This window comes from Leucoraja erinacea, chromosome 9 (assembly GCF_028641065.1).
Source record: "Leucoraja erinacea ecotype New England chromosome 9, Leri_hhj_1, whole genome shotgun sequence".
In the NCBI taxonomy this organism is placed as follows: Eukaryota; Metazoa; Chordata; class Chondrichthyes; order Rajiformes; family Rajidae; genus Leucoraja; species Leucoraja erinaceus.
Window position 1 is genome coordinate 60,159,404 of NC_073385.1, and position 27,254 is coordinate 60,186,657.

Sequence of the window (27,254 nt, forward strand, 5' to 3'; positions counted from 1 at the left end):
GAAAGGCGAGTTAAAATGGTTAGCAACCGGCAGATTCGACAGGCCTTGGCAGACAGAGCACAGGTGTCAGTGAAACGGTCATCTCGTTTACACTTGGTTTCGCTGGCAATTCGCCAACAATGGAGCAAATGTCCTGAGCCACTGTTATGGGTGAAACAATTGAAAGATATTTCAGAGGTAGACACAAAATGCTGGAGTAACAGCGGGACAGGCAGCATCTCTGGAGAGAAGGAATGGGTAATGTTTCGGGTCGAGACTCTTCTTCAGACCTTCGATTTAAACCAGCATCTGCAGTTCTTTCCTTCATGTGAAAGATATTTCAGGCTGTTATACAGCTAAAATCTGACTGAGAGCTCTCACGAAGAATGTTTCATACTTTTTGAGCAGTGGATCAGAAAGGTAATTCCCTTTCTTTCTGAGTTGGTTGATGTCTACTGGGGTAACATTGGAAATCAATACAATCAGCCTCATTTGCTTCTGTACGATAAAAAAAGAGGAATCACGGCAAGAAACAACATGCATAGAAATGTCTGAAGAATACTTTGGTATCAGATCCTCAATGCTTTAAGGAGGAGGAGTAGAAAATGTTTGTAATTAGAACTGTAGGATTCCTCATTTACATGAGATCTCCAGTAATGCTATTACTTCACATGCATGGGCATATTGTATAGTAAACCTATGTGTACGTGTGTGTATATATATAGTACAGGGGGAGAATGTAAGCTTCAGGATAAGAGGATAGCAGATTCAAGGTTGGCTAGTTTGAAGGTTGTTGACTCTAGCCTCAAGATTTTGGCAATGAAACAGGACTGGGAGACTATTGCAATGTTAGAGGAGCTTTGGATCTAACATTTAATCAAGCACTCAGTTCAGGAAATATACGTGGTATCCTGGTCACCACCAAATCATCCCTTGTGTCACTGATTCTGTCTCTGTGGAAAAGTAATTGGCTTTCATTGTGCACCTTCAACTTTGCACTTTAAAAGATTTGGGTTTTAAGGTTTATTTAATCGTCATTTTTACATAGCATTAAATAAATATTTAATGTAGATTCAAATTTTCAAATTAACTTCTAAAACGCAATCATGAATAATGCTGGAAAAGGCACGAGGTTGTGGGACACGGTTGGAATGAGAAACGTGATGCAGGATCGAGTTACTTGCTGCACTGACAGCTCTTCCGCCACTAGATGTCCTCTTTGAGCTGTAGAAGGGGCCAGTGTCCCCAGGCGCAAAACAGTCATTTGAAGAAGGGTTTTGGCCCAAAACGTCACCTATTTCCTTCGCTCCATCGACGCTGCTGCACCAGCTGAGTTTCTCCAGCATTTTTGTGTACAGTCATTTGAAATACAGTTTTTAAAACTATAACCAGGCATGTAGAACATGGCATAGACGAGTTTTATTTTCAACTGCAGGTTTTGAATCTTTGGAATATTTCTGTAGTAAAATTTCACAGCAGGGTAAGTTAACATTTACTTATTATGACATGGGTTTCTGCCAGCTTCCAGCAGTCTCATTTGCCCCTCTCTCCCACCAAGCATGTCCCTGTGGCACTGCAACGCATTCTCTCTCATCAGCCCATCAACTCTTCTTTTGCCACTACCTATGTTAATAGGTAAATTACAGTAGGCAATTAACCTATTAGCACATGTCAGAACCCCATAAAAACACAGGAAGAAACTCCACACAGCCAACATCCATGGTCAGGATTGAATCTGGGTTTCTGGAGCCATCATGCAGCAATACTAGCACCTAGTATTGGGTGCCACCTCTAGTTTGAACTAAAGCACCTTATGCCATTAATTGTAGGATAGTTTAATCTGTAACTGCATCTACTAGTCCAAGAAGAGCACAATAAACAGAAGCACCTCACCCTCACAGTGTAATTGAGATTGCTCTCATTCAATGAAACCAAGTTGGAAAGGGTGTATGAATATTTTTTTTTTGCTATAAATGTGGGCTTGGAGAAAAGATTATGCACACAGCACCTAGCTGTAATCTATAATTTGGGAATGGAGAAATTCAGTGTAATCAGGTATGTTGACATCAAGTTATTTCAGCAAGCAATTAATTTACATCATAGAAATTAAAGTTTTCTCTGCACTTGTCCTTATTCCACGCTTGCATTTAACTTCTTGAAGTGATATGCACACTGCCCCAATTTGGCATGCCTGCTTTTCTAACAATTTTTAGTCTTTGAGTGAAACTGTGGATTTAAACCATTGCATTGACTAGACAACATGTAGCAGATTAAGAGAATAATGTAATTTAAATGTTTTGCTATTGTTTCTATGTTGCCATGCTGCTAGGGTGGAAGGTGAGGAAATTTGAAGGACAACACTATCCCCTTTCTATCTCTAAAGTCTTGAACTTCCTCGTGATTATCCCCAGAGGTTCAGCAATGTGACCCGAGTACCTTACAGCTGGGAATAGAAAACAACATAGCAACAAATATTTAATCAAAATGTTCTCAAAAAACTCCAGCTTTTGTAAATCTCAATGCAGATCAATCTTGTGTAGCGTTCCATCCTCAGAAGTCAATCGTATCTGTAGATTTAATTAAAAATTCCTGCACTGTTTATTCATTATTGAATGCTTTGTTCTCCTTAGTCATTAGAGTACATGTTGGTTGCTAAGGCAACTTGATGATATTGTGCGCATTATCCAAAGTCGTTTAATTCAATACCATAACACCAAGCAATTAATAAAGTTTTACTGCTGTGAAGTTGCAGATTTGTGATTATCCATTATTTTGAGGATATCTTCCAGTATCGAAGGTCCCAAATCCAGCTTAAATGAGAAAATAGATTCAGATAAGTTTGACTGAGATTGGTCCATGGTTCTCTCGGCTGAGCACTGCTGGCCACCTACGCCTTCAGTTTGTTGCGGGTCTTCATCGACTGTCTGCTTGTCATGTGGTAAGGCATCCTCGGAGACCTCCAGCATGTAGTGTTGGAAGGAGGATGAATGAAGAGTTGGTGGTTGTTTATCTGGAAACATGGAGATTGTCTGCATAGGATTAAAAGATGCAGCAATTGTGTCGTCAGACTCGCTCAGATGGAGTCGCGGGGGTTTGGGAGGTGCTGTGCCTTTTAGATCTCTCAGTGTACTCAAGGTTGACAGGTCACCTTGGCTCCCCAGGAAGGAGATATCCCCAAACATGTCACTCTCTCCCCTATTCCCAATGTGCGATTTGTGGTGAAAGTCACCGAGAGGTGGGCTGATCATGTCAGCTGATAGAACTTCCCGCAGTTTGTGCTTCTTGTCTTTTTTATTCATCCCAATCTTAAGATAGATGGGAGCTTTGATGGACATTTTGTAATTGACCTGTAGCTTTCCAAGACTTAATTATTGCGATTGCACTTGAAAATGATGACAAATGGCCTGGAAAGGTTGTCTTCTGGTAGCCTGTTCCTATGGAAATAAAAATGTTACAATAAGTGACTTGGTTTTGATGAAGCTAATTAGTGAGTAAAACCGAATTCAAGATAAAGTGGGGGGCAAAAAACAACCTACTCGAGGACATCTGCAGTGAGTCAGGCAGCAACTGTAAAGCAAAGGGATGGTCCTGATGCAGGGTCTCATCGAGCATCCCTTTTAACACAGATGCTGCCAGATCTGCTGAGTTCCTCCAGTAGTTTTTTTTTTTTTTTTTGCTCCAGATGACAGCATTTGCAGTTTCTTGTGTCTCAAGATCGGGTGAATCTGACGTGGAGGACTTCAGCCTTCCCTTCCCAGAGACTGTGCTGAACAATGTACAATCTGCCGGCTTGTATCCTATTTTCTGTTCCAAACAACTTCTCCTAATGTGTGGGCCTGGACAGGTGGTCTCAGCAGGCCCTTAAACTGGAGAAGTCAGCTGAGCAAAGTGCTCATTCAGGGGTAGAATCAGATGCTCTGTCCGCCAAGGACTGCTGGAGCTCTGGGTTGCAAACCATCTTCACTCCTCTTCCCATTCCCATCCCGACCTTTCTGTCCGTGTCTCCTCCACTATCAGAATAAAGCTACATGCTAACTGGAGTCTCTTTGCCACATCTAGCTGTTGTCACTCCCTCCATCCATCTGTGAACAACCTCCTCATATACCTGCATACATCTATTACTTGCCAGGCCATGCCCTACACCGCCATCTCTTTTTTCTGATTTCTCCCCATTAATCTATTAGTCCAAAGAACTGCTGACCCAGAACGTCATTGGCCCGTTCCCTCCATGGATGCTGCCTGACCAACTGAGTTCCTCCACCTCCTTGATATAGAATTGGAAGCCCTGTGGCTGCCTTTGCCTACCCACTCTTTCCTACCACATATTTTGCAAATTAGCATTTTTTGAATCTCTGCCATCTTTCCAAGCACCCAATTCCAGATTGTTGCTTTTACAGGTAAAATAAAAATCCTTTTACAATGATTGATCTCCCTTTTGCTGATGCAAGTAGTGTCACGCTGTTATCTATTAAATCCTTTCTTGATGTAGAACATCTCAATCAAATGTAATCTCTTTGCTTTTAGGATAACAATCCCAGCTCCCACAGTTTACACAGATTATGAAGCTGCCTGAGGCACCAGATTTATACTCTGGGATCTGACAAAGAGATTCATCTGTTATTTTGCACCTTGAAAGATAATACATTTTGATTTCCCCATACATGTTGCTGTTTTCTAATTATTTATTATGGTGCAATCATTCCCTGGTAGTTTGTTCTTCATAATGTGTACTGTTTTCATCATGTTTGCACGAGGTATCTCGTCCCTATGATAGCTGACATTTGAATGTCAATACACTGAACATTATCAGTTTTGCCTTATCGAACCATTGAATGATAGGGCGCTGGAAGAAATCTGGCACTTTGTATCTGTCAGATCTTCCAGAGCACTCTCTTTCGTCTCACTTTCCCCATCAAAATCAAAATCAGCTATTTATTCATATTTTTAAATTGTTCATTAAAGTTAAATTAAAATGACTTAAACTGAAGTATTTGAGTTAAACTTTGTGCGAAACTTGCAATGATCTAAGAATCGAAGGAATAATTTATACTTTGTATAAATGATTGACTGGGTAGTATTGATTGAAAAGGTCTGTGACAGCTGAGATGGTAAATGATTGCACAAAATGAACAGTGTTTGTAAAAACGTAGCACTTCACAGACAGTTTAATTTAGTTTAGTTTAGTTTTATCACTTGTATCTAGGTATAGTGAAAAGCTTTTGTTGCATGCTATCCAGTCAAAAAGACTTTACATGATTACGATCAAACAAACCGTCCACAGTGTACAGATAAAGGGTACAACATTTAGTGCAAGATAAACTCCAATTCAAGATGCCTCCAATGAAGTAGCTGGGAGGTCAAGGCCGCACTCTAGCTGACGAGAGGATGGTTTATTTGCCTGATAACAGCTAGGAAGAAACTCCCTGAATCTGGAAGTATGCGTTTTCAAACTTCTGTACCTCGTGCCTGATGGTAGAAGAGAGAAGAGGGAGTTACTGGGTGAGATTGGTCCTGAATTATGCTGGTGGCCACGCCAAGGCAGTGTGAATTATAGATGGGGTGCAAATAAAGAGTGAGTACTTATTGAAATAAGTGACCATGCCCACACATGTATGGTATTAATAAGGTTGTACTGTAGACAATGCCATCTGTAATTATTACTTGGCATACTTTGTGGCACAGCTGGTAAAGTCACAGTCTCTCGGCCCTGGAGAGCCTGGTTCAGTACTGACTTCAGCTGTTATCTGTGTGGGATTTGCATGTTCGCCCTACGACTGCATGTGTTTCCTCTGGGTGCTCTGGTTTCCTTGCATATCCCGAAGAAGGGTAAATAGCTTAATTGAATGCTGTAAATTGTACCTAGTGCTTAGCTGAGTGGAGGGAGTTGATGAGAATATTGGAGTATGAAAATTAAATCAATGCAGACGGCTGATGTTGTCAGAGCAGTGAAGCATTGTAGAAGAACAGTTGGTAGAAGAAAATACACCAAGGTGTCTAGAGTGAGGAGGAATTTCTGATCCATTACTCATGACCTGTACTTACTGACAACTCTTCAGAACTGTGTCAACCTGTGCATCTTATAACTTCAGACTAAACAATGACTACATACAGTGTATAGCACATAGCTGCAGGCTTTCTTGCCTAAAATGCTGGTGTTTATGCTACACATGAACCTCCTACTGCACCTCTTAGAGTAAGCACATAATCATACTCAGTGGCACAACTAGTAGGGCCACAGCTCCTGTAACCCGAGTTCAATCCTGACCGCTGATGTTGTCCAGGTGGAATCTGCACATCCTACTTGACTGTGGGTTTTCCCCAGGTGCTCTGGTTTTCTCCAATATCTCTAAAATATGCAGATTGGGAGGTTAATTGGCTGCTATATATTGCTTCTCATGTCTAGACGTGTAGAAGAGTCTGAGGGGAGTTGATGGGCATGTGAGGAGAATAAAATGGTGAGGGTAGGGTTAAAGTATAAATTGGGTGCATGGTTGTTGGCACCGACTTAATGGGCCAAACAGTCTGTTACCACTATGACTATCTCTCTATGACTATCCTCCCATTCCTGTTTTCCTTTGTGGTGTATTTATGTAGTGTATGTAAGACACATAGTCACAGGATGTAATGACACCCTTGTTTGAAGCTTCTGTGTCCTTCAACTGTTGTTGTGAGTTAACTTACCAGAACTCCAGCAGTATCCCATGGTCTGTCTTTACATGCATTGCAATTAACTGCCATGACTCACCTGAAATCAGCAGCAGCACAAGAAAGATTGGAAAAAAAATTGGGAGAAATTAGGGGAAAAGAATAGTTTAAACTTGGATTCTGAAAGTTTCGGGGCTACGATAAGTCTCAGAGAATGGGCCCCAACATTGAATCCCTAAATTGCACCCTCAGTAAGTACGTTTTGCTTGGGTCTTGTCGATCAGGTGAAATGGAGATGGGGAGAAAGAACTTCAGGTCATCACTTTTCCAACTGAATCATAGAATCAGAGTCATAGGGTTGCACAGCACAGAAATGAGCTCATCATCCATACCGACCTTTTTGCCTATCTGCACTAACCTTGTTTGCTTACATGAGGTCCATATCCTTTATCTGCCTGAATGTTTCTTAAATGCATTGAACACATTGATTGTATCTGACTCCAATGCCACCCCTGTCAGTGAGTTCTATATATCATCCACTCTGTGTGGAGGAAAATATATTTATCTTTTAATCTCCTCAAAATTCCTTCCTCTTACCTTCATTCTATGTTCTTTTTTTTGATACGCCAACCATTGGAGAAATATTCTGACTCTATAGCCTATCTATGCCTTTTTATAATTTCATATACATTGTCAGTCTCTTTCTCTCCAGAGAAAACAAGTCAACCTATCCATCTCTTCTCTTAACCAAACTCCTCCAATCCAGGCAACTTCCTGGTGAATCCCTGGTGCACTCTCTCCATTGCAAGGATACACTTCCTATGGTGTGGTGACCAGAACTACACTCAGTACACCCTGTGGTTTAACCAGTGTCTTGCAAAGTTGTAATGTAACTCCCTACTTTCATATCCCATGCACCAACCTATGAAGACAAGCATACCATATTACCCAACTTGCCACCAACAGGAACCTATGGACTCAAACCCCGAAGTTCCTCTATTCATCAATATTCCTTAGTGATCCATTATTTACTGAGAATATCAGGCATGCAGGAATGTGCCGACCATGAAAATGGCAACTAAAGGTGCAGGGAATTCCATCCTGTGACAAACGTAACAGTAGAAGCGGGCCACCCAACCAGGGCTCATCGGGCTTGACTGTGTGTTGGGTTAGGTTGTGTATCAAGAAAACTACGAGTCCTCAGCCTTGAATTGGATTGAGCTAGGCAAATTCTTAACTTCTAAATGCAGTGGCTCACTGTCCACAGTTTGCTGGGAACACAGGAAGTCATTTCTCTTTCTCAGTGTTTGGCCGCACAGGACATCCGGTGTTAATTCAGGAATCAGCCTTTTATTGCTCCTGCCTGCAAATGGGTCAGTGTTGCCAAGCAACTCCTGAATAAGCAGAAACAACCCATGACCATGTTATTGTAAAATTATTTGTTAAACGTGCCTGAACACTCCAGTACACAGGTCAAAGTAGTACACAAATTGCTGACAGACAATGAGGCACTACATTAATGAAGTAGAGCCTGATATGCATAAGGTGGAATTGCCTTGCCTTTTAAAAGTATTTTATCAGTTTTTTTCTGAAAGGCATCGTATTCCAAATTTAGGTTAGTCTGACAAAATGACTGGGGGAATTTCATAATGTATTTGATAATTGGATTTCATTGACACACCAACCAATAGGGATAGCAGCCCATGGTGATTTATCCTGAAATAATAAAGCAATTTTGATTTCTGATGTCTGATTTCAACTGGAATAACATAAATAAATAGTAGATTCTACAACTCTTTTGAAATGGATTCCCAGGGCAGAGCCTGACTTCTGAATTTGCGCTGACTGAACTATTCAAATTAATCTCTGTTGACTTTTGACATAAGGGCAACGATTGTTTCCTTGTGCTCATTGCCTGCTTGGAATGGATTGCATGAAGACATAATTATAGAAAGAAAAATGAAATGTTAAAAACTTGAACTGGACCTGTGGCACAAATAGAATGCTGGCAAAATTAGTGTCCCACATTATACCGCATTCACTTTTAGTATTGATTTATTATTGTAATATGTTTTAAGATACAGAAAACCCTCGTTATAACGGACCGGAGTGGGAGGTGTGAATGGTGTCTATTATTGTCGATTGTCCACTATAACCAAGTAAGAGTTTTTCTCCCAATAACATTACTGCCCAGGCGCCAGATCAGAATCCTGGAGCCCTGTCACTGAGAGCCCAGTGGGACCTCTCACTACACGGAGCGCAGCAGCCAAAGAAAACCGCCTGGCACCACCTTGTCCAGTGCAGCCGGGGAATGCCAGCCAATAAGCTCTGCCCCTGCTGCTGATTCCCACGTTCGGAGATTGAAAGCAAAACGGGAGGTCTGAGTCGTTGGTGTGGTGGGGTGGGGTGAGATAACCCTGTCCCACTCTAAGTAAGATTCCACAACCAGCTGCCCGCCCGGAATTCAGTGTGAAAAGACATCGATCTTAAACGTTAACTATATTTCTCCTTCCAATGACACTACCCTGCTGAGTGTACAGAGTTCTTTTTAACTGCTAAAAATGTGTTTTTGTTACTGCAAGCTAAAAATACTGAAGGCTGTTTATTATATTGTTTAAAGAAGTTGAATGCGATGTGAGCGATAGCTTGTTAATTTCAATGCCCTGTCAATTTTAATGGCCTCCACAGTGTAATTAACAGCATGTTCTTAGAGGTAGTTCGCTATAACCGAAATCGATTATAAAGAGGTCCGTAATAATGAGTTTACTGTACAGTGAAAGCTTTGTTTTACATGCTATCCAATTAAATCATACCATGTGCGAGTAAAATGAAACCATATATGAGTGCAACTGGTGGTGCAAAAAGAGAAAGGAAACAGAGTACAGAATATGGCTTTACAATTATAAAGAAAGTGCAGAGTTAAAAAGTGCAAGAGCCGCAATGAGGTAAATTGGAAGATGAGGAATACAACATTAGCTTATGAGAGGTCTATTCAAGAGTCTGATAACATTATTTATTTAATAATTTTATGCAACCCAAAGGCAGCAACATATTCAATCCTCTATACTCTGTAGTGGGGCAGTTGATGGATATTATAATGCGTTTAAAGAAACAAGTGCTCCGACGTTCACAATAAATCATTGAATGGTTAAATTGTTTAAATAATGTGCAACTAGTCCTGGTGTCAATGCAGTCATTCATCTTAGAATTGCAGAATAATTGTGAGTTCAGCCAAGAAGTTGCAAGTTTCTTGGTTCCAAGCATGAAAACATTGTCAGAGACGAAGAGGTTGAACTGAGGAAACCATTCATAGACTGACTGAATCTGCAATTCTGAAGATAATTACAAATTGTTTATATATTTTGTTTTATTACAGAGAGGGAAAGCAGAATTATATATTTAGGTATATGTGAATTAACATCGGAAGCATCTCATAAGTATGCATATGTTGTAGGCACAATGTGGAGTAATTTCCTTGCTGTTGGAGTGGAATCAAGTAAATACGCTTGTTTAAAATAACAAACTATTGGAGGAACTCAGCAAGTCAGGCAGCAGCTGTGGAGGCAAATGTACAGACAATGTTTCGAGCCGGGACCCTTCTTTAGACTGATAAGGTAGAGGGGCGATAGCTGGCAGAAAGTGATGAGGGAAAGGGGTGGGTCAAGAACTAGCGATAGGATGGGCAAGGTAAGTGGGGTTGAGAAGGACAGAGATGGTAACCAAGGCTGGAAATGAGGATTGGCGAAGCCAAAAATTAGCAAATGGTGGAATCTTATAAGACAGGAAGGTGGAGAATGAAATATTGAACCAGAGGACAGGATGGTGGAGAGATGGAATGGGGCGGGAGGGAAAGGAAAATGGGTGGTCCAGAATGGGTTCATGGAATGAGTGAATGGAGGAGAAAAATGAACTGTATGACTGGGGGGGGGAGCAAACTGCAAAGTCACCAAGAAACACTATGGTTTAAGGCTCCTGTATATTGTAACAGATTTTGAGTAGATTATACCAGCACTCCAGTGTGAGAATACCTTTGGTCCTTAGGATACACTGCATCGACAAGGTAAACATTACAAACTAGTACAGTATACATTGACCTGGGGTAGAATGACATGGTGTTAAGCCTGTGTTACTAATATTTACCAAAGTTCCCAGAAGTTTCACAGAATTAGACGGGTAAAATGGTTTACTATGATGAGATAGGCTGTCAATTTTGATATTGTTTAGCCTAATATTTTGATTATTATTTGGTGTCAGACCCTGGCATTCAATTGCTATGTCACTGGAAGCCTCTCTAGTCGTTCCGAAGAAATGGCAACATTTAAAAGAGGGATAAAAATGGATCGATCAAGCCTCCTTCTACGTGCCTCTCAATCAGCACAATATCTACCACATCAATACTACATTACTGTGTTTCAGATAAAAAAACATATTGCCACCTCCCATCCCCACCCCAGAAACCAGCACTGAAATATGTCAACTCACACAAGTCAATTGCAATTCAAAAGATACCAGCATCCAAATACCACAGAGCAATCTGTGCCAATAGTTTTTTGTTCAACTACACAGAACATTCCAACAATGCGAAAAGAAAATAGCCACACTAACCGCAGTGCAAAATGCACGTAAATCCAGAGAGTACACTTCAGTCACCCAACTGGCTTGCAAAGTAGCAGAGGCAGGCAGGCATTCCCTGAAGCTGGTGCTGACACCTCAAACTAAAGCGCTGCAGCACTGGCACTGTATGGCTCATGTTGCTTGCTGTTCAGCAGTTTGTTGGGAATTGTCATCTATCCCGAGCAGTCATGAGGTCAGAGGAGTGCTGCCGCACAAAATCCAAACTCTCTCAGCATACCCTTCCAGAACAAATGTCAGACGAGAGACCCAAGTTGGTGAGCATTCCCATAAATGAGTATTTGATGGGATCTTTTTACCCAGTCTTTCCTCCTTTTACCCTGCAGGTTCTCCTTTTGCTCCCTAACCAAGCTCAGTGCCAGGCACTTTAAGACCAATATATGAGGAGGAATGATCACCACTTGCTTTGTTTTTTCACTCCCTTTCTGAGGTGACCACCACTTCCCTTCCCACACCAATCTATTTCATATCATCTGCTGAAAAAGTGCTTTATAAGCTGCCGTCTTGTTAATGAATAAAATACATATTAAACTCCAATGCTATTTGATTGTTGTGTTGGAAAATGTGCTGTAGAAGTCCCCACTTACTGGAGAAAGATCAGAACAGATAATTACAACTCCATGAATGAAAATACAAGGCCCCTTTTTAACATTTCCCATGCAGCTTAAATGCAGAATTGGTTCCACAAATACAATAATGGAGCTGATCTGAAGGGGCATTACAGGTTGGATGCTGGAGAAAGTCAGTGGGTAAGGCAGCATCTATGGAGCGAAGGAATAGGTGACGTTTTGAGTCGAGACCCTTCTTCAGACAGACAACATAGGAGAGCATAGTTCTCTAGACAGACAACATAGGAGGTCAGGATTGAACCCAGGTCACTGGAGCTGTGAGGCAGTGGCTCTACCAGCTGTGCTACTGTGCAATTATTTTTGTGTCTGATATACTTCATGATGATGATATCTTGATTGAAAATTGCCATTTTAGACTGGACGTATCAGGACAGAGGAAGTAAGAAAGACAGGAAAAAGAGTGGGCAAAGCAAAGGAAAATCCTGAGTATACAGAATCTTAAGGATAAAAGGACGATTGAAGAAAGATCCCCTTAAAGATCAGCATAGCCATCTTTGCGAACCACAAGAGTTTGGAGAGATATTAAATTAGTATTTCTTTATTTTTACTAAGGAGAAGATCGTGGAAGCTAGGGAACAGGGTCACAGGAGTTATGATGTCTTAGATCAAATATAAATTACTAATGAGAAGGAATTGGCAGAGTTAAAGTAGATTAAGGCGGATCAATTCCATGGGCCTGATGAAGTACATCCTCGGAACTTGTGGGAAGCTAAGGTGGAAATTATGGCGATCCTTACTTAGAAGTTTGCATCAACTTTAGCCACAGATGACTGGAAAGTGACTAATGATGTACTGTTATTTAAGAAGGACACAAGGAACAAGCCAGGAGACTATAGGCCAGTGAGCCTGACTTCAGAGGTAGAAAGTTGCTGGAGGAGATTCGTAGGGACAGAATCTACCAGCATTTGGACAGGTATATTCTATTTGGAGATACTCAGCATGGTTTTGTGCATGGGAAATTGTGTTTCTCAAATCTGATAGCTTTTTGCACGAAGGACACCAAGAGGGTGGATGGTGGCAGGGCAATGGACATTGGCTTTATGGACATCAGCAAGGCCTTTGACCAAGTCCAGCATGGTAGGCTAGTCTGGAAGGTTCGAATGTGTGGAGTCCAATGTGAACTAGCCAATTGGATTCAAAATTGCCTTGGAGGAAGGAGTTAAAGGGTAGCTGTGGAGGATTGTTCTTTTGTTTGGAAGCCTGTGACCCTGAATGCTGCAGGGTTCTGTGCTGGGTCCTCTGTTATGCACATTAACAATTCGGATGACAGTAGTTACCATTGTTAGTAAATTTGCTCAAGACGCCAAAATAGGTGGTATAGTGTACAGTGAGGAAGAAAATCTAAGCTTACAAGACTGAGATCAAATGGGCAGGTGTGTGACGGAATGGCAAATGGAATTTAACTCAGACGAGTGTGAGATGTTGCATTTTGGTATGTGAAACCAGGCAGGACTTGCGCAACAAATGGTAGAGCCCTGGAAGATGTAGCAGAACAGGTTCTGGAAGTACAGGTGCATGGTGCATTAAAAGTGGGGGGTTCAGGTGGACATTGTGGTGAAGAAATAATTTGGCATGCTTGCCTTCATTGGGAAGGGTATTGAGTACAAAGGTTCAGAGGTAGTCATATCAGGAATAAGTTGCCAGAGGGAACTATAAAAGTGGATACAATTATGACTTTTAAAAGCCATTTGGACAGATATACAGTATGCAGAAGGATATGGGTGAAATGCAGCCAAATGGTACTAGCCAATATGCCAACTTGGTCAGCATGGATGAGGTCGGCCTAATGGCTTGTTTCAATACTGTGCAGCTCGATGCATCTCTGTGACTCTTAAGTGTAAATGTACATTTATTTATATTTTTACATTGACTTTCACCTATTTTCAGACAGTGAGGGAGTTGAGTCATATAGCATGGAAACAGGCCCTTTGCCCAATTTGCCCATGCCGACCAACATGCCCCATCTACACTAGTCTCACCTGCTTCTGTTTAGCCCATATCCCTCTAAACATGTATCCATATACTTGTCCAAATGTTTTTACAGAGTTGGATGCTGGATTGAATAAATTAGTGACCTTTCACCAATGGACTCCCATGCAGATTGTTGGGTACAATTCTTATCACTAGAGGGAAAGCATAACGTGTGGTATTTTTCCATCTGACCAAAGGTTCCTCAAGTTTTAGATTAGGATGCCTGGGAGTAATCTTTAATAATCATTAAAATGGTGCAACTTGGTGATCAATTTTGGATCTAATATCGCCAAGCCAGAGTGAAAGCATCTTAACACTGTCCTAAGACGCAATCCAAGGGTAGTTACAGCATGTGCCAGATACAGAGTAATGTGTTCTCTATATTGTTATCTTGAAAGCTCTCGGCTGTTTATGTACAAAGTGTTGCTCAGTCAGCACTCTCATTTTGAAGTGTTAGCAGCTGCAACTTTTGAGATAATTTATTTCATGTGGAATAAACTTTACACCGTACAGTGAATTATACCCATGTTATAGAATTAAGTACAGTCCTGTTGAGCAATTTAAGGTCAGGCACAAGTTAGCTAAATGAAGAACAAACCTCCATTGTGTATCAGTGGCGTATCTTGACCACAATTGCAACCACGGAAAGGTTCCGGTTATCATGGAAAGATGTTGTGGGAAATTGCTTTCCATTTTCCACATGAATCACCTAACTCTCTGGTGAAACTCCGCTGTCATAGTGTTCTCACATGTACTCGATGAGACTTTTGCTACAACAGTCTGGGGTGGAATTAACCAAAGTCTACTGATGAAAGGCACCAACTAACTTCCTCCAGCACCCAGTTTAATCAACATTGGCACATACTGACTGGGTTTATGAAATGTTGCAAGTATTTTAGTATACGATTCACTCTATTTATGTAATGTACAATACCCTTCCTCTTCAGTCTTTCAGCCTGACCCAGGTTGTGTGCGTCCAATAACTTTCCAAGTTATTAACATTATTAAAATAAAGACAGAATATCTATCTAAATTTAGATTTAGTCTGGTCTGGTCTTTGTCTCGTCTTGTTTGTCTGTGATCTATGGAGCTACGCCAAAACAGTACACAACAGCGCAACATTTTTTGCATAATCTTACTCAGCTTTTTCCCCGTGGTCGTTCGTATCGGGTTTCTTCACATTTGATGTTATATTTCACAAGTTATTGATATTTCAAGTTTTAAAAAAAAAACAACTTTGAAAATAATAACTGCCTGTGAGTGGGGGACAATTCTGGCAGTTTCCAGTGATGATGCCACAATGGCATCTCACAGTCGTCCAATCGCAATGGGATCTCATTTACTCACGCTGCCGTGAAGATTCCGAAAACCGAAAATGTGAGTGGTGGAAACGGGTTGCGATGGGGAAACGGGTGAGTGGTGGAATATTGCGTTTGGGAAACAGGGCCCAACGGGTCAGGGGGATAGGGAGGGGAGAGAGGTTATGGAGGGTGGGAGGGAGTGACTCCGGGGAGCGCCTGCATGAGCGCTGATGCCACGTTTGGGGACCAGCCCTTCCATGTTGGGGGTCTGGGCCCAACGGGTCCCACTTCGTCTAGTATATTACTAAAACACTGTTTGTTTGTATGTATGTATGCATGCGTGTGCGTGATATTTCAAAACCCGCCAAAACGGTACACGGTAGCGCTCCAATTTTTGGCCCGCTTTACTCACCATTGTCCTGGGATGTAAAGGAAACAAGTTTCATTCGGATTTTACAAGTTATTGACATTTTAAACTTTACCAAGATCACTTTTCAAACCAATTTTCCACTTGCCCTGCCCGTCAGCCGCGTTCGACGTCAAAATGATGTCACAAAGGAATCCAGAATCTCATTTACATTAAAAAATGCGATTTTCAAAAAAACTCAATTTTAATCAAATTCTTCTGCTTTCATTAACAGCTAACATTATGTTTAGGTTATCTATATTACTAAAACTCTGTTCTTGATCGGTTTTGGCGATCTTTGCTGCGATTTCTGAGAGAACGCTGCCACCTGCGACCGTCATTTTTGGTCACCTTGCTCAGAGCCCCCCTCCGCCGTATGTGTGCCGAGGATTTTTCCCGTCGATGAAATATGACAGAGATATTAATGTTTTTACAAAATTCCCCATTCCCTCTGCTGCCCCCGCTGGAGGCAGGGGGAGGGACTATAAAAACCAGGAAGTGGTGTGCCTCAATTAGTCTCTGCAAGCTGGAGCTCTGTCAATTAGTCTCTGTCACTCTGAGCTCTGAATGACACTGAACAAATGTCTACAGCACTGTGAGTACCCTTAATTTGGTTTGAAAATGAAAATATAGTTAGTTTGAAGTAAAAAAGCACTGCCTGCAAATGGTTGTTTGGGTTGAATTAAAAAGGAACTCTCTCCCTCTCCTCTCTCCCCTCCCCCCTCCCCCCCCCCTCCCCCTCCCCCTCCCCCCCCCCCCCCTCCCCCCCCCCTCCCCCCCCCCCCCTCCCCCCCCCCCTCCCCCCCTCCCCCTCCCCCCCTCCCCTCCCCCCCCTCTCCTCCCCCCCCCCTCTCCTCTCTCCCCTCTCCTCTCCTCCCCCCCTCTCTCCCCCTTCTCCCCCCCCCTCCTCCTCCCCCCCTCTCTCTCTCTCTCCTCTCTTTTTCCTCCCATCCATCCCCTCCCCCACCATCCCTTTCCTAATCCCCCCCCACTCCCTTCCACACACCCCTAACCCCTTCCCTCCACCCTCCCTCCCCCTCCCTGCTCCCCACCTCTCCCCCTCCCCTCATCTCACCACCCCCTCTCAGCACACCCCCTCTCTCTCTCTCTCTCTCTCCTTCCCCTCCCCTCCTCCCCTCCATCCCCTCCCCCCCCCCTTTCTCCTTCCCCTAAAACCCCCTCCCCTCCACACCCCCTATGCTCTTCCCTCCACCCTCCCCCCCTCTCTCTCCTCCCCCTCACTCTCACCCTCTCCCTCTCCTCCCCGCACCTTTCCCCCCTCACCCACCCTCCCACTTACCCTCCTCTCCACCCCCCTATCCCTCTTGCCCCTCTCTCTGTGGCTCTGTCTCTGCCCCTTCTCTCTCTGCCCTCACTCTCTACTACCCCCCCCGCCCGCCCCCCCCCTCCCCCCCTCTCTAGATGTGACTGCAAGTTGGGGGCTATGCGTCAGTAGGTAGGGTGGTTATGGGGTAAAATGAGCAAATTAATAGTATTAATATAATATCAAGGGGGGTAATTAGCGTGAGTGCGGGGGGGTGGGGGGGGGGAGGGGGATAGTTAGTGTGTGACGCTGCATGCCGCCTCCCCCCCCCCCCCCCCCCCGCCCATAACTGCACGTTGGGGGAACAGACCCAACGGGTCTGCACTTGGTCTAGTTTTAAAGAAAAATCGCAAATTTCATTGTGGGGCAACTGGATTATGGGGAGGTTTCTTTTTTTTTAATCGCTATTTTCATTGTGGGGGGGGGGGGGTGGGATGGGGAGAAGATCCATTTTTAAAAATTGCGATTTTCATTGTGAGGGAGTGGGGGAGCAGTGAGATAGAGGACGAGGGGGAAGTAGGGAGTGGGGAGTAGAGGGAGACGATGGGAATTGAGGAGAGTGAGAATGGGATAGGGGGAGGTGAGGAGTGGGGGAGCAGGGAGCTAGCGGGAGAGGAGGGGGTGGGGAGGGGAGAGGAGTTATGGAGGGGGAGGGGCAGGGTAGGGGAAAGGAGAGGGAGGAGGACAGGGGAAAGAAGGGACGATGAAGAAGTGTGGGAGGGAGTGCTGGGGATGAGGGGGAATGGAGGAGGATAGGGGTAAGAAGAGGGATGGCAAGGTGCAGTTGGGGGAGGGTTGTCGTGACTCGAGTCACAACGGAGATCTCTGGCATCACAATGGCAGCCCCTCAGCCACGCCTGTGCAGTTGGGATCAGTGGTGGAATATTGCCTTGGGGGACGGGCTCAATGGGTCCGCACCTCGTCTAGTTTGACTTAAAAATGAGGACTGGATTAGATGCTTGTCTCAGGTATACAGATTTTTCTGACCTGAAAATTGCACTCAGACAATCACATCTCGTGTACGTTTCTTTGGTGAATCAGGTAGTGAGTTGTAATAATTCGGTCAGGGTTAATAGTGAATGTCTCAGGACAGCCTTGTAACTGAAAGGTTGCCGCCATAGCTTTCTGTTCGCAGCATTGCTGGGCCACGGAATTTCTTGAATTTCAGCATAAAAAAATTACCTTGTCCTTTTCCCCATGTATATGTGGTTCCACTGCAGCTTTATTCACTTACACGTTGACATGGCCCATGTATGTGTGGGTAGAAGTTGGTTTTAACCTCGCTGCTCTTTCTTGCTTAGTTTCAGAGATGACATGCATTGGGGTGTTACCGAAAATTAAATGTATTCTACTGTCTAAAAAGGCAATTAATTTGCTATTTTAACATCATGCAACATCTGTACTATTTACCTTCTGTACAAGCAGTTACATGTTTTATAATTTTTTCTTGTATTTCACGAATCATTAAATTTAAGATCGGGCCTGTAGGGCTGAGAGTGCAGCTAACATAAAACAGATAAGACAATAAACAGCGTGTGTTGCTCCAAGTTCAACTAAAGTTGCATCCACTTTTACATCCACTTGAACCTTAATTTTATACCAAACACAGGTTTCAAAGAGCAGAATTACACTGTTTGCTGCTTTCATGGTTCTTATTTTGTGACCAATTCACCTATCCATCCCTTCTTAATCCTTGTTGCATCTGTGGGCTTTTGGCAGCTTTTTGTCCCCAGCTGCTTTTGTGCAGTTGGGAGCAACAGGTGTAAGAGAAACTATTTGGATCCATTCTCTACAAACAAAGACCTGAATGTTGATGGGCAAGTTTGTCATCTTGGAAGCATATCACGCTATATTATAATGGATTTCATATTCACTGAACGATCTGTCAAACACTGCCAAACCAAATGAAAATACATTGAGATCTCCAAAATCACAAACCTGATCTTTACTGCTGTTTGTTGCTCAAGGCTCCTGTGTTGTTAGGACTCCCACATTGTACAGCTTTGGTGAACCAAGCGCTGTTCATCTGCCACTTGTTACCTGCACTTCTCTCTGTATGTAGCTTCTGATCCGAGATTCTGGCTTGTAGTTTTGCATTTAAGGAGGAGTTAATCTTAGGCATTACACAGAAAATCTGTGGCAATCACTGCTCCCTGCCTGGAGCAACACATGATGAGAACAGGTTTTACACTCTGATGCATATCTAAATCAGGAAGTTGCTCAAAGACGTGAATATCATGTCTGACCCACCCAAAACAGATTAGAATTGCTCAGACAATGATGTTGGCAAAGTCCAGACATACTCTGAGAACACGTCACCACAAACCTACATTATGGTTGAGAAAAGGGGGGGGGGGGGGGCATCTCTTAAGGTAAAGAGCATATGTCTGGATACCGTCAGTCCAAATATGCTGGGTTTTTTTTTCAACCTGCATCAACAAATGACAAATTTTACCACTGGACCAGTTGCTTGTCGCTCTTTATTTTGATGACTGCCTGTTCAACTCCAGAGATGAGTGAAGCCGTGTTGAATCATTCACCAGATTAAATTGGTCAGCATGCAACTCAGTAAGGAAGATGCATCCTCCTGAAATAGGGCCTGCTAATTAAAAAAAAATTGTATTCTTTTTTGATGAACTATTTTGAGCTTTTTGTTTATTTTTTTGCTTTTATGCAGTAAAGCAATCTGGGAAACCATCCTAGCAAAATGCTGTGTCAATACAAACCCTATAGTACTCAGAGAAGTGTTGATTGAAACCCGGTACTATGCCTCTAAAAGTATAAATTGGGGGCTGTTGCAACATGTTGGGTGCAGTGGAGATCAGCGGGGACATTTCGTCCGGGGCCCCTCGATATAAAACATCAAAAATGTATGTATGTGTGCATGATATATGTTTATTGTACCCCGCCAAAAGCAGTCCCACTTGAATTTCAATGCAGACCATGTTATGAATGCTAACATTGGAACTGCTGGTACCAGTGCAAATACAAATACTGGAAACTGTTTGTATTGTTACAAGTAGAAACGACAGCAGTTCCATAGCAGTCTAAATATAACCGCCAAGTAGGTCTGCCTAAGTGTAGATAGAAACTCTAGCGGTGAACTCCACTGCTGTGTGGATCCAATCCCCAGGTGAACCATGCAGATCCCAACGTTGTGGCACTGCAGCTTTCACAGCCAGTGCAGATACTCACTTCAAGTTGGGTGTGTCCAGCATTGTCACTTATAAAGCTTGCTGCTGTGATCAGTGTTGACTGATCCTTGCTTGCTTTTATCTTTTCTAAAGAGCCTATCCCACTTGGCCGTCATTTACGCGACAGGCCGGTAGTGACTGATGCGTGACGTCATTTGAATACCCAGTGGAAAGTTGTTTACTGCATAATACAGCATTTTCTTTCAAATTATGGTATAATTCAGAAAATTGGTCGATTCGGGTTATGTTTCCATCCTCCCCTCCCCCCCCACGGAATATAAATGTTTGCTCCGTGCTCAGTACAAATGGTATTGGTTCCAATTGCTGTATTGCGGATGGTACCCCGCACTGAGGAAATGTCTAAACACCTATTAATTAAGTGACTTTTGCGCATTCCATTGGGTGTGTGGGATGGGGGTTCGTAATGACGAGAACTTGACATGTTGTGAGTGAAGCTGGAACAAAAAATAAATGAACAGGTAAAATAATCAGAGCCGACTCAGCGTATAAGCAAAATACCGAATATTGTTCTTTGACGCCCTGATCTTGCATTAACATTGAACCTTGCGCCGCAAACTCAATTATCGGTGCAGCTGCCCGTTGAACAAAATGTTTTAAACTCTATAAAAGAGTGTCAAGTGTCTGAATATTTGCAATTTTTAATGAATCATCATCAAATGTCGCAGATCTGTCTACCGCAACATGTATACAGGCAAATGACTCAATAGACATGACATTCTCTGGGGACTTTCTGATTTCAAATTCCATCGCAAAATGCACCTACATTCCACCATCAAAAGCATGTACAATCAAGATATTCATGATAGTTGATTCGTATACTACAGTGCTGCACGTACGAGGTCAGGACGTCAGCGTGCGACCGCAATACGTCACGCCTTAGGCGTGCAAAGATTTTGTGCACTACAAAATCCTGGAGCGCCGTGCGCAACTCCATACCCCTGCGCGCTTCTCCATGCGACCGTCCCGCGCCGCCCACACGCTACCCGTGCGTCTCAACGCAACGACGAGGTCGAGCGAAAATGGCGCACAAATGACGGCCAAGTGGGACAGGCCCTTAAGGCTCTCAATATTTAGTGAGTTATCATTTCCACAGCAGCAATATGAATGTGCTTTATGAGCATGGTGAAGTTATTATGACTATGAAGAAATTAATCTGGTGAAATCATTAAGCTGGTCATTAAGGGCATTTACATCCGATTATATTCAGGGCAATGAACATCAGTGATATTCTGAAACTGACAGGCAAATAATGTTGCTCATTTGTTAATCTTGCCTCAATCTGCAGGTTTCACTAAAAACAATATTATCCCCAAGGCCTGTAAGGATCGTGTATGAATGGAGATTTTTTTTTCCCTAAGAAACCATTTGCAGTGAAGGATGCTCCTTAGCATAGTTCTGATTTATTCTTGTAATGGGTCATTTAGCCTAGAGAGTTGTGCTGTTCTAAGTGAGTCCATTCGGCTGATTCAGTATCGATCCATTTCCTAGAGATCCTTATTCAACCTGGATGTCCATTAAAATAAAATTATAAAATGCTCAAAGCACTCGGACAGAATCTGTGGCAAGAAAAAGAGTTAACATTTCACCTTGAAAGGTCTTTATAGTTCAGATTTCCAGCATTGGCAGTTTTATTTACCTCCAATTTTACTGTTGATATCCATTTGATTGGGGAAATGGTAACACTGCTCGGTGTTCATTATGCTGCTTCTAGGCACCAATCGGGACAATTCATTTTAGGGGATTTCAAGACATCCTGTGAAAGTTGATGCTTTATGACATTATGTCATTACATTTATGGGATGATGATTGTATAGATGATGAGCGGATTTCTTGAGGGATAAATTTGAAATCCTTTGATGGCACCATCTGATTCCCATGAGGCTACGTGCTTCCACTGATGAAAATGCCTGGATTTCAAACCTTCCGGGAGACTGCTATCTTAAATGTTGTTATATAACTCTATCAGTGAATGTATTTTTGCTTTGCTTAATGCTTTCACAAGATGTGAACAGCAGTATTTATTGTTCCTCCTTATTTGTCACTGACCTGAGGAAGTGCTTGAGATTCAATTGCATGTTGGGTGTGCAGTCATGTACACACCCTACTGGGTAAATTCATCAGATCTCCTCAGAATCAGATGGGTCTTTACAGTATGGTAATCCTGAAACCACCAGAGATTTTTTTTTTATTTCAGCTTAAAGGACATGATTTTCAATTCCCCAGTTAACTTGGTGAACGTGTCTCTGGAGCAAGGTGCAAAGGTCCGGTTGATAGTTCAACTACTTGATCACAATGCCACTGAAACCATTGAAGTATACAAAATTATTAAGGGGTTTCAATTACTTAGGGAGGCTGAGTGCATAATTAAGATATTGATGGCAAAGATTGACACCTTTTCTTTAAATTTCCTACTTTCATATTTTCTTACAAAAAGAAGCCATTTGACACAGATGCTAAACCGGCTCGTGGGCAATCCGATCAATCCCATTCCCGCACTTATATTCCTACAACTTATTTCCTCTCACGCTCCCATGGATTCCACCTGATTCCCCATCCCGTCAACCTCATACTATAGGGTTGGAAATTTACAATAACCAATTAACCTATCCTCCAGCTTCGCTTTGGGATGTATGAAACCTTGCGTATCCCAGGAAACTCCATGCAGTTTAAGGGAGTGTGTGTGAACGCCACACAGACAACACTGGAACATGGGTTGCTGTGAGGTACAGCTCTGCCTGGGTTCGCTGTCGGCTACATTGGTGTGCAATGCACAGTCATAATTCCTTGGTCTTTCTGTAAAATTGCTGTTCTCTTTGCAAACCTCACCTGATCTTTGAAGACAGCATTAATTTTGTCTTTCTTATCTGACACTAGCAAGGGATATGTATTGTCATCACAAGGTGTCGCCAATTAAGATTATTCCAAGAAGTAATGGTTAAGGGTGAAAAGTGTTGTCATCAGGAAAATATTTGAACAATTAAAGAGTCTGACATAAGGCAAAATATAGCCCCACCTCCCTGCTGAAATGAAATACACAATCAGTATCTCAGAACTTGTTGAACCTGTGACTTGAATATTTTGCTTTTTATATTTGGCTCATCTTTCATTACATTAGGGTTTATGAAACTTCATCAGAATTTGTTTCCAAATTAGGATGAAGGGATGTTGACCTGAAGCAATTAAGTTTTTTTTTCTCTCTGTGCAGATGCTGCTGGACCTGTTGAGTATCTCCAGCACTGTCTGTTTTTAATTCATCCCCTAACTCAAGTCAGAAATGCTATAATAATCGTTGCTGGATGATTGCAGAAATTGGTTAACTTTTATTGATGCGATCAAGCAGAAAATTGAAGCCTCCGCCTCAATAAATCATCAAAAAAATTAACATGACTATTAAATATTTTATAGTGCATTAATGAATACATCTGAGTCGGTCTCTACCTGACACCCCCACTATGAGCAGTCTCCACCCCCACCCTCCCCTTCCCCATAGAGTGGGGACATCTTGATATCTTACCTGGTCATGCTTCCCTCCATGTTAAAGCCAGCTCACTACAGAATGAATCAGGGCTTATAGATGTACGGGGTTGGGAGGTGTAAGGTCATGTGAAAATGGCCTGGCTGGCCCTGTTACAAATGTTTGGGTTTATTCGCGGTGAAGAGGGAAAGGAGATGAGAATACTCCATTGGTTTGCTCCAGGAGACATGTTGCTGCCATACCCAGAACAAATAAGTTCTTCAAAGAGCCGGTGATCCACTCTCCAAGGTAACACCCAATTCGTAAAGCCAAAACTCAGACTTTTAAAGTCTTCCGATTCCAAAATGAGGTTTTTAATCCACTTGGACTGATGAGAATGAATCTCCTCACCCATTTTGTGGTAGTTTGACTGTATTTGGAACACTTTCTACTCGGCTCTTGATGAGACAAAACCAAGAAAGAAAACATTTACAGGTCCTCCTCATCTTACAAACACCTGACCTACATACAGTCCCGACATATGAATCAGTATTTTGGATAATGGTGGGTTGGATTTACCAGCTGCTGTAGGCTGCAAACATCTTCCGCAGTGTGGGAACTCAGTTTTCGGCTGCATTTCCAACTTGTGAGCTGTTTGGATTACAAACGGTTCTTGGGAAAAGAAGATAGACACAAAAAACTGGAATAACTCAGCGGATCAGACGGCATCTCTGGAGAAAAGGAATAGGTGACGTTTCGGGTCGAGGCACTTCTTCGGGAAAGGAACCGTGCCATAACCTGGGGAGGACCTGTGCTTGGTTTAGCAATATGAATGGTGAGGTATGACCATGAAAGAGTTTAATCTGCAATTATTCAATGAATATTTGCTCTACGTCGAGTCATAATGTGAGTGAGGACGCAGGGATAGCAGAAGCTGATTTATATAAAGGTAAGACTCAAAGTGCTGTAGTAACTCAGCGGGTTTTGTAGCATCTCTGGAGGACATGGATAGGTGACATTTCAGGTCGGTATCCTTTTTCAGACTGATGGTAGTTGGGGGGAGAATGGTGGAAGAGACGTGGGGGTGCAGCAAAGCCTGGCAAGTGATAGGTGGATAGGTGAGGGGTTTTGACTGGCAAATAGGTGGACAAAGGCTAGAGATGAAAAGAAAACAAAAGGCTGTAAGGTACGGAGTGAAGAGCAGAGACGTTTGAGCCAGAGAAAGTGATATAGATAGATGGGAAGGAATGGGAAAGGAAGCGGAATAGTAAGAATGCTTGACGTGGTGTGATGAGAATTCTGAGGTGAGAATACTTGACATGGACACTGAAAGCCAGAAATTTGAGGTTTTGCAATTCTCAACTGACCTTCTTTATTTTGATCAGAATTTGACATGCTTCATGGGGATTGGCACATGAATAAAAATAAATTGAAAACAAAAACCAGTTGATTACACAAACGAGCAAGTAAGAAGTACTTTTCTATAAGGTGCAGTCCTGTGCTCACACATCTGCATTTATATATTAACAATGTGAACTCAGGAATCAGACATACTTGAAACATTGGAGTAATTGAAGCAAGACAACACATCTATTTAAGAGGAATCCTGATATATCGTAGTTTAAAGATACAGCACGCCACCAAGTCCATGTTATTGCTCTCTGCAGACAACACTCTTGACTCTTTATGGTTTTGTCTGGCAGGAAATACTTAAAGAACATATAGTTGCTATTTCATCTCTGCTTCTTTAAAGACAGAAGGAATTTCAGCAGTATCTTAAGAAACTGAATTTTGTGTATTTCACTATGAAAATAATTGTACTTTTTCTCCTTCACCATTCACTAAATGTCATTATTCCTTGCTTTCACCTTTTGTATTCTCCTCGCTCTTATTTACCTTCTCCCTCTCTTCCTTATTCATCTAATCGGTTTTTTTTTTTGCACCCTCGTGTACATGCATGTTTTAAAGGAACTTCATTCAAAGGTTACCCAGTACATTCTAGATCGAGTGTAAATGCTGGAATCTGGAACAAATAAAACAAGTTGCCGGAGAACCTTAGTGAGTCAAGAAGCATCTGTGGAGGCAAAAGGGATGGTTAAAGTTTCAAGTTGTGGCTGCTTCAAGACTTTGTTCAGTGCTACTGAATAAAATGTATCGGTACACTTAAATTAAGTGCTGAAGATTATGGATCAGATAGATTTTTTTCTCAGGAATTGTAAACTTTGTGGATGCACAAATCCAGAAATGAAAGGATTAAATAAATGTCTATAGGAAAAAAAGCATAGTTCCAGTTAGTCTGACTCATGAAATAACCTGGAATTTGGAATCCTGAGTAAAATGAAACTGCTGGAGGAACTCAAATGCTGAGCAGATTAGGCAGATTCTTTGAAGGAAAATGGACAAAGGGCCTCAATCCGAAGCTGCCTAACCTGTTGCAGCATCTGATTTCCTTAAGCAGTTTATTTTTTTCATGATATAACCTTGTGATTAGGGATGGTTTTTCTTTGTAGCTCACACGCTGTGAAAAAACATAGCTTTGGCAACTGCATATTTGTATATTCCAGATCCGACATAAAATCTTGGTTCATTGATATTCTTTTCATGTTTCATGGATTCTGACAGTGTTATTGCCTTATTGGTTTAATAAGTACATTGTCAGTAATTGATGTGCAGAGATAAAGTGATTTTAGCCCTTAAATCTGTGGCCCAGAACTTAGCCATAGCAAAATTGAGGAAATGGATTCCTTTCACCTGCTTCATCTTCCTGCCAGGCCAAACAAACATCATGCACACCTGGTGATAAAATATTACATGCTTCTGTGGCTGTAAATAAAATAAATACTAGATATGCAAATTGTTGTCGATGGTTTGAATAAAGTATTGTAGAAACTATACTGCCATATGTATGGATCTGATATTTATAAAGACCCTTTGGCATTTGACCAGCTTGAGAGTGCAATGAGCATTGCATTAAACAAGTTAATACATTCATCTCATGTGCACAGATCTGAGGAAGCACATGGCGTATTTTTATTCCAAACTTCTATTCATTAGATTTGAACTTTCTCCAAAGAACACACATCCAACAATGCAAGGTGTAGAGAGTAGTTTAGTAGTTGATGGAATTGTCCAGTGTGAGAACAAATTCAGTTATGTGAAGGAGGGTGGTGGTTGACTGTTTGGCCACTGTTCAAGACCGAAGCAAAGGTCCTCAAGGGCATACTGGTGTCCTGAGGGCTATAAAAGAGCAAGCAGAGCGATGAAATGTTGTTCGTGCAGCTTGTAGCTGGACGTTTTTTGGAATGATTTGTCCTTATTAGGAAAATACTAAAGATAAGAGTAGACTGGAAGCAACTGGAAGCTTAAGGTCATCCTTGCAAGCTGAATCAAAGTACTCAGTAGTCATCCAATCTGCTTTTGATTCCCCCAAGATAGAGACTACCAAAATGTGAACACTGAATGCAGTAAACTAAGTGCACAAATGTATATTCTCAGTACTGACCATTATTTTCTGCCTCCCAGAACACTGCTCGGACTGAACGGGATTATGAAAGTCTAGTGATGATGCGGATGCGACAGGCAGCAGAAAGGCAGCGTCTCATCGAAGAGCTTCAGAAAGATGATGATTAAACATGCTGCAGGACTGTGCTTTACACATTAGTTTCACCGGAAATAAACTTTTTTTTCATGAATCTTTA

At 42.2% G+C, this 27,254-nt stretch overlaps 2 protein-coding genes across 3 annotated transcripts in view; one reads left to right on the forward strand and one right to left on the reverse strand.

The window, feature by feature from the left end:
- The window catches only part of dnajc17 (DnaJ (Hsp40) homolog, subfamily C, member 17), a 105,787-nt gene extending 78,533 nt beyond the window's left edge, over nt 1-27,254 (forward strand). For both annotated transcript variants that reach the window (XM_055640950.1, XM_055640952.1), the window contains exon 11: nt 27,079-27,254. In XM_055640950.1, coding sequence (XP_055496925.1) covers nt 27,079-27,186 — 108 coding nt within the window. In that variant the 3' untranslated portion in view covers nt 27,187-27,254. The remainder of the gene's footprint in view (nt 1-27,078) is intronic.
- LOC129700454 (cdc42 effector protein 2-like) lies at nt 1,380-19,018 on the reverse strand. Its single transcript, XM_055640953.1, has 2 exons — nt 18,826-19,018; nt 1,380-3,413 (listed from the first exon to the last, which is right to left on the reverse strand). Exon 2 carries the CDS (start codon nt 3,312-3,314, stop codon nt 2,712-2,714), a length of 603 nt encoding a protein of 200 aa, XP_055496928.1. The 5' UTR covers nt 3,315-3,413; nt 18,826-19,018; the 3' UTR covers nt 1,380-2,711.

Coding starts and splice junctions, on each gene's coding strand:
- LOC129700454 (XM_055640953.1), bottom strand. CDS start 3,314: ATGTCCATCAAAGCTCCCATCTATCTTAAGATTGGGATGAATAAAAAA.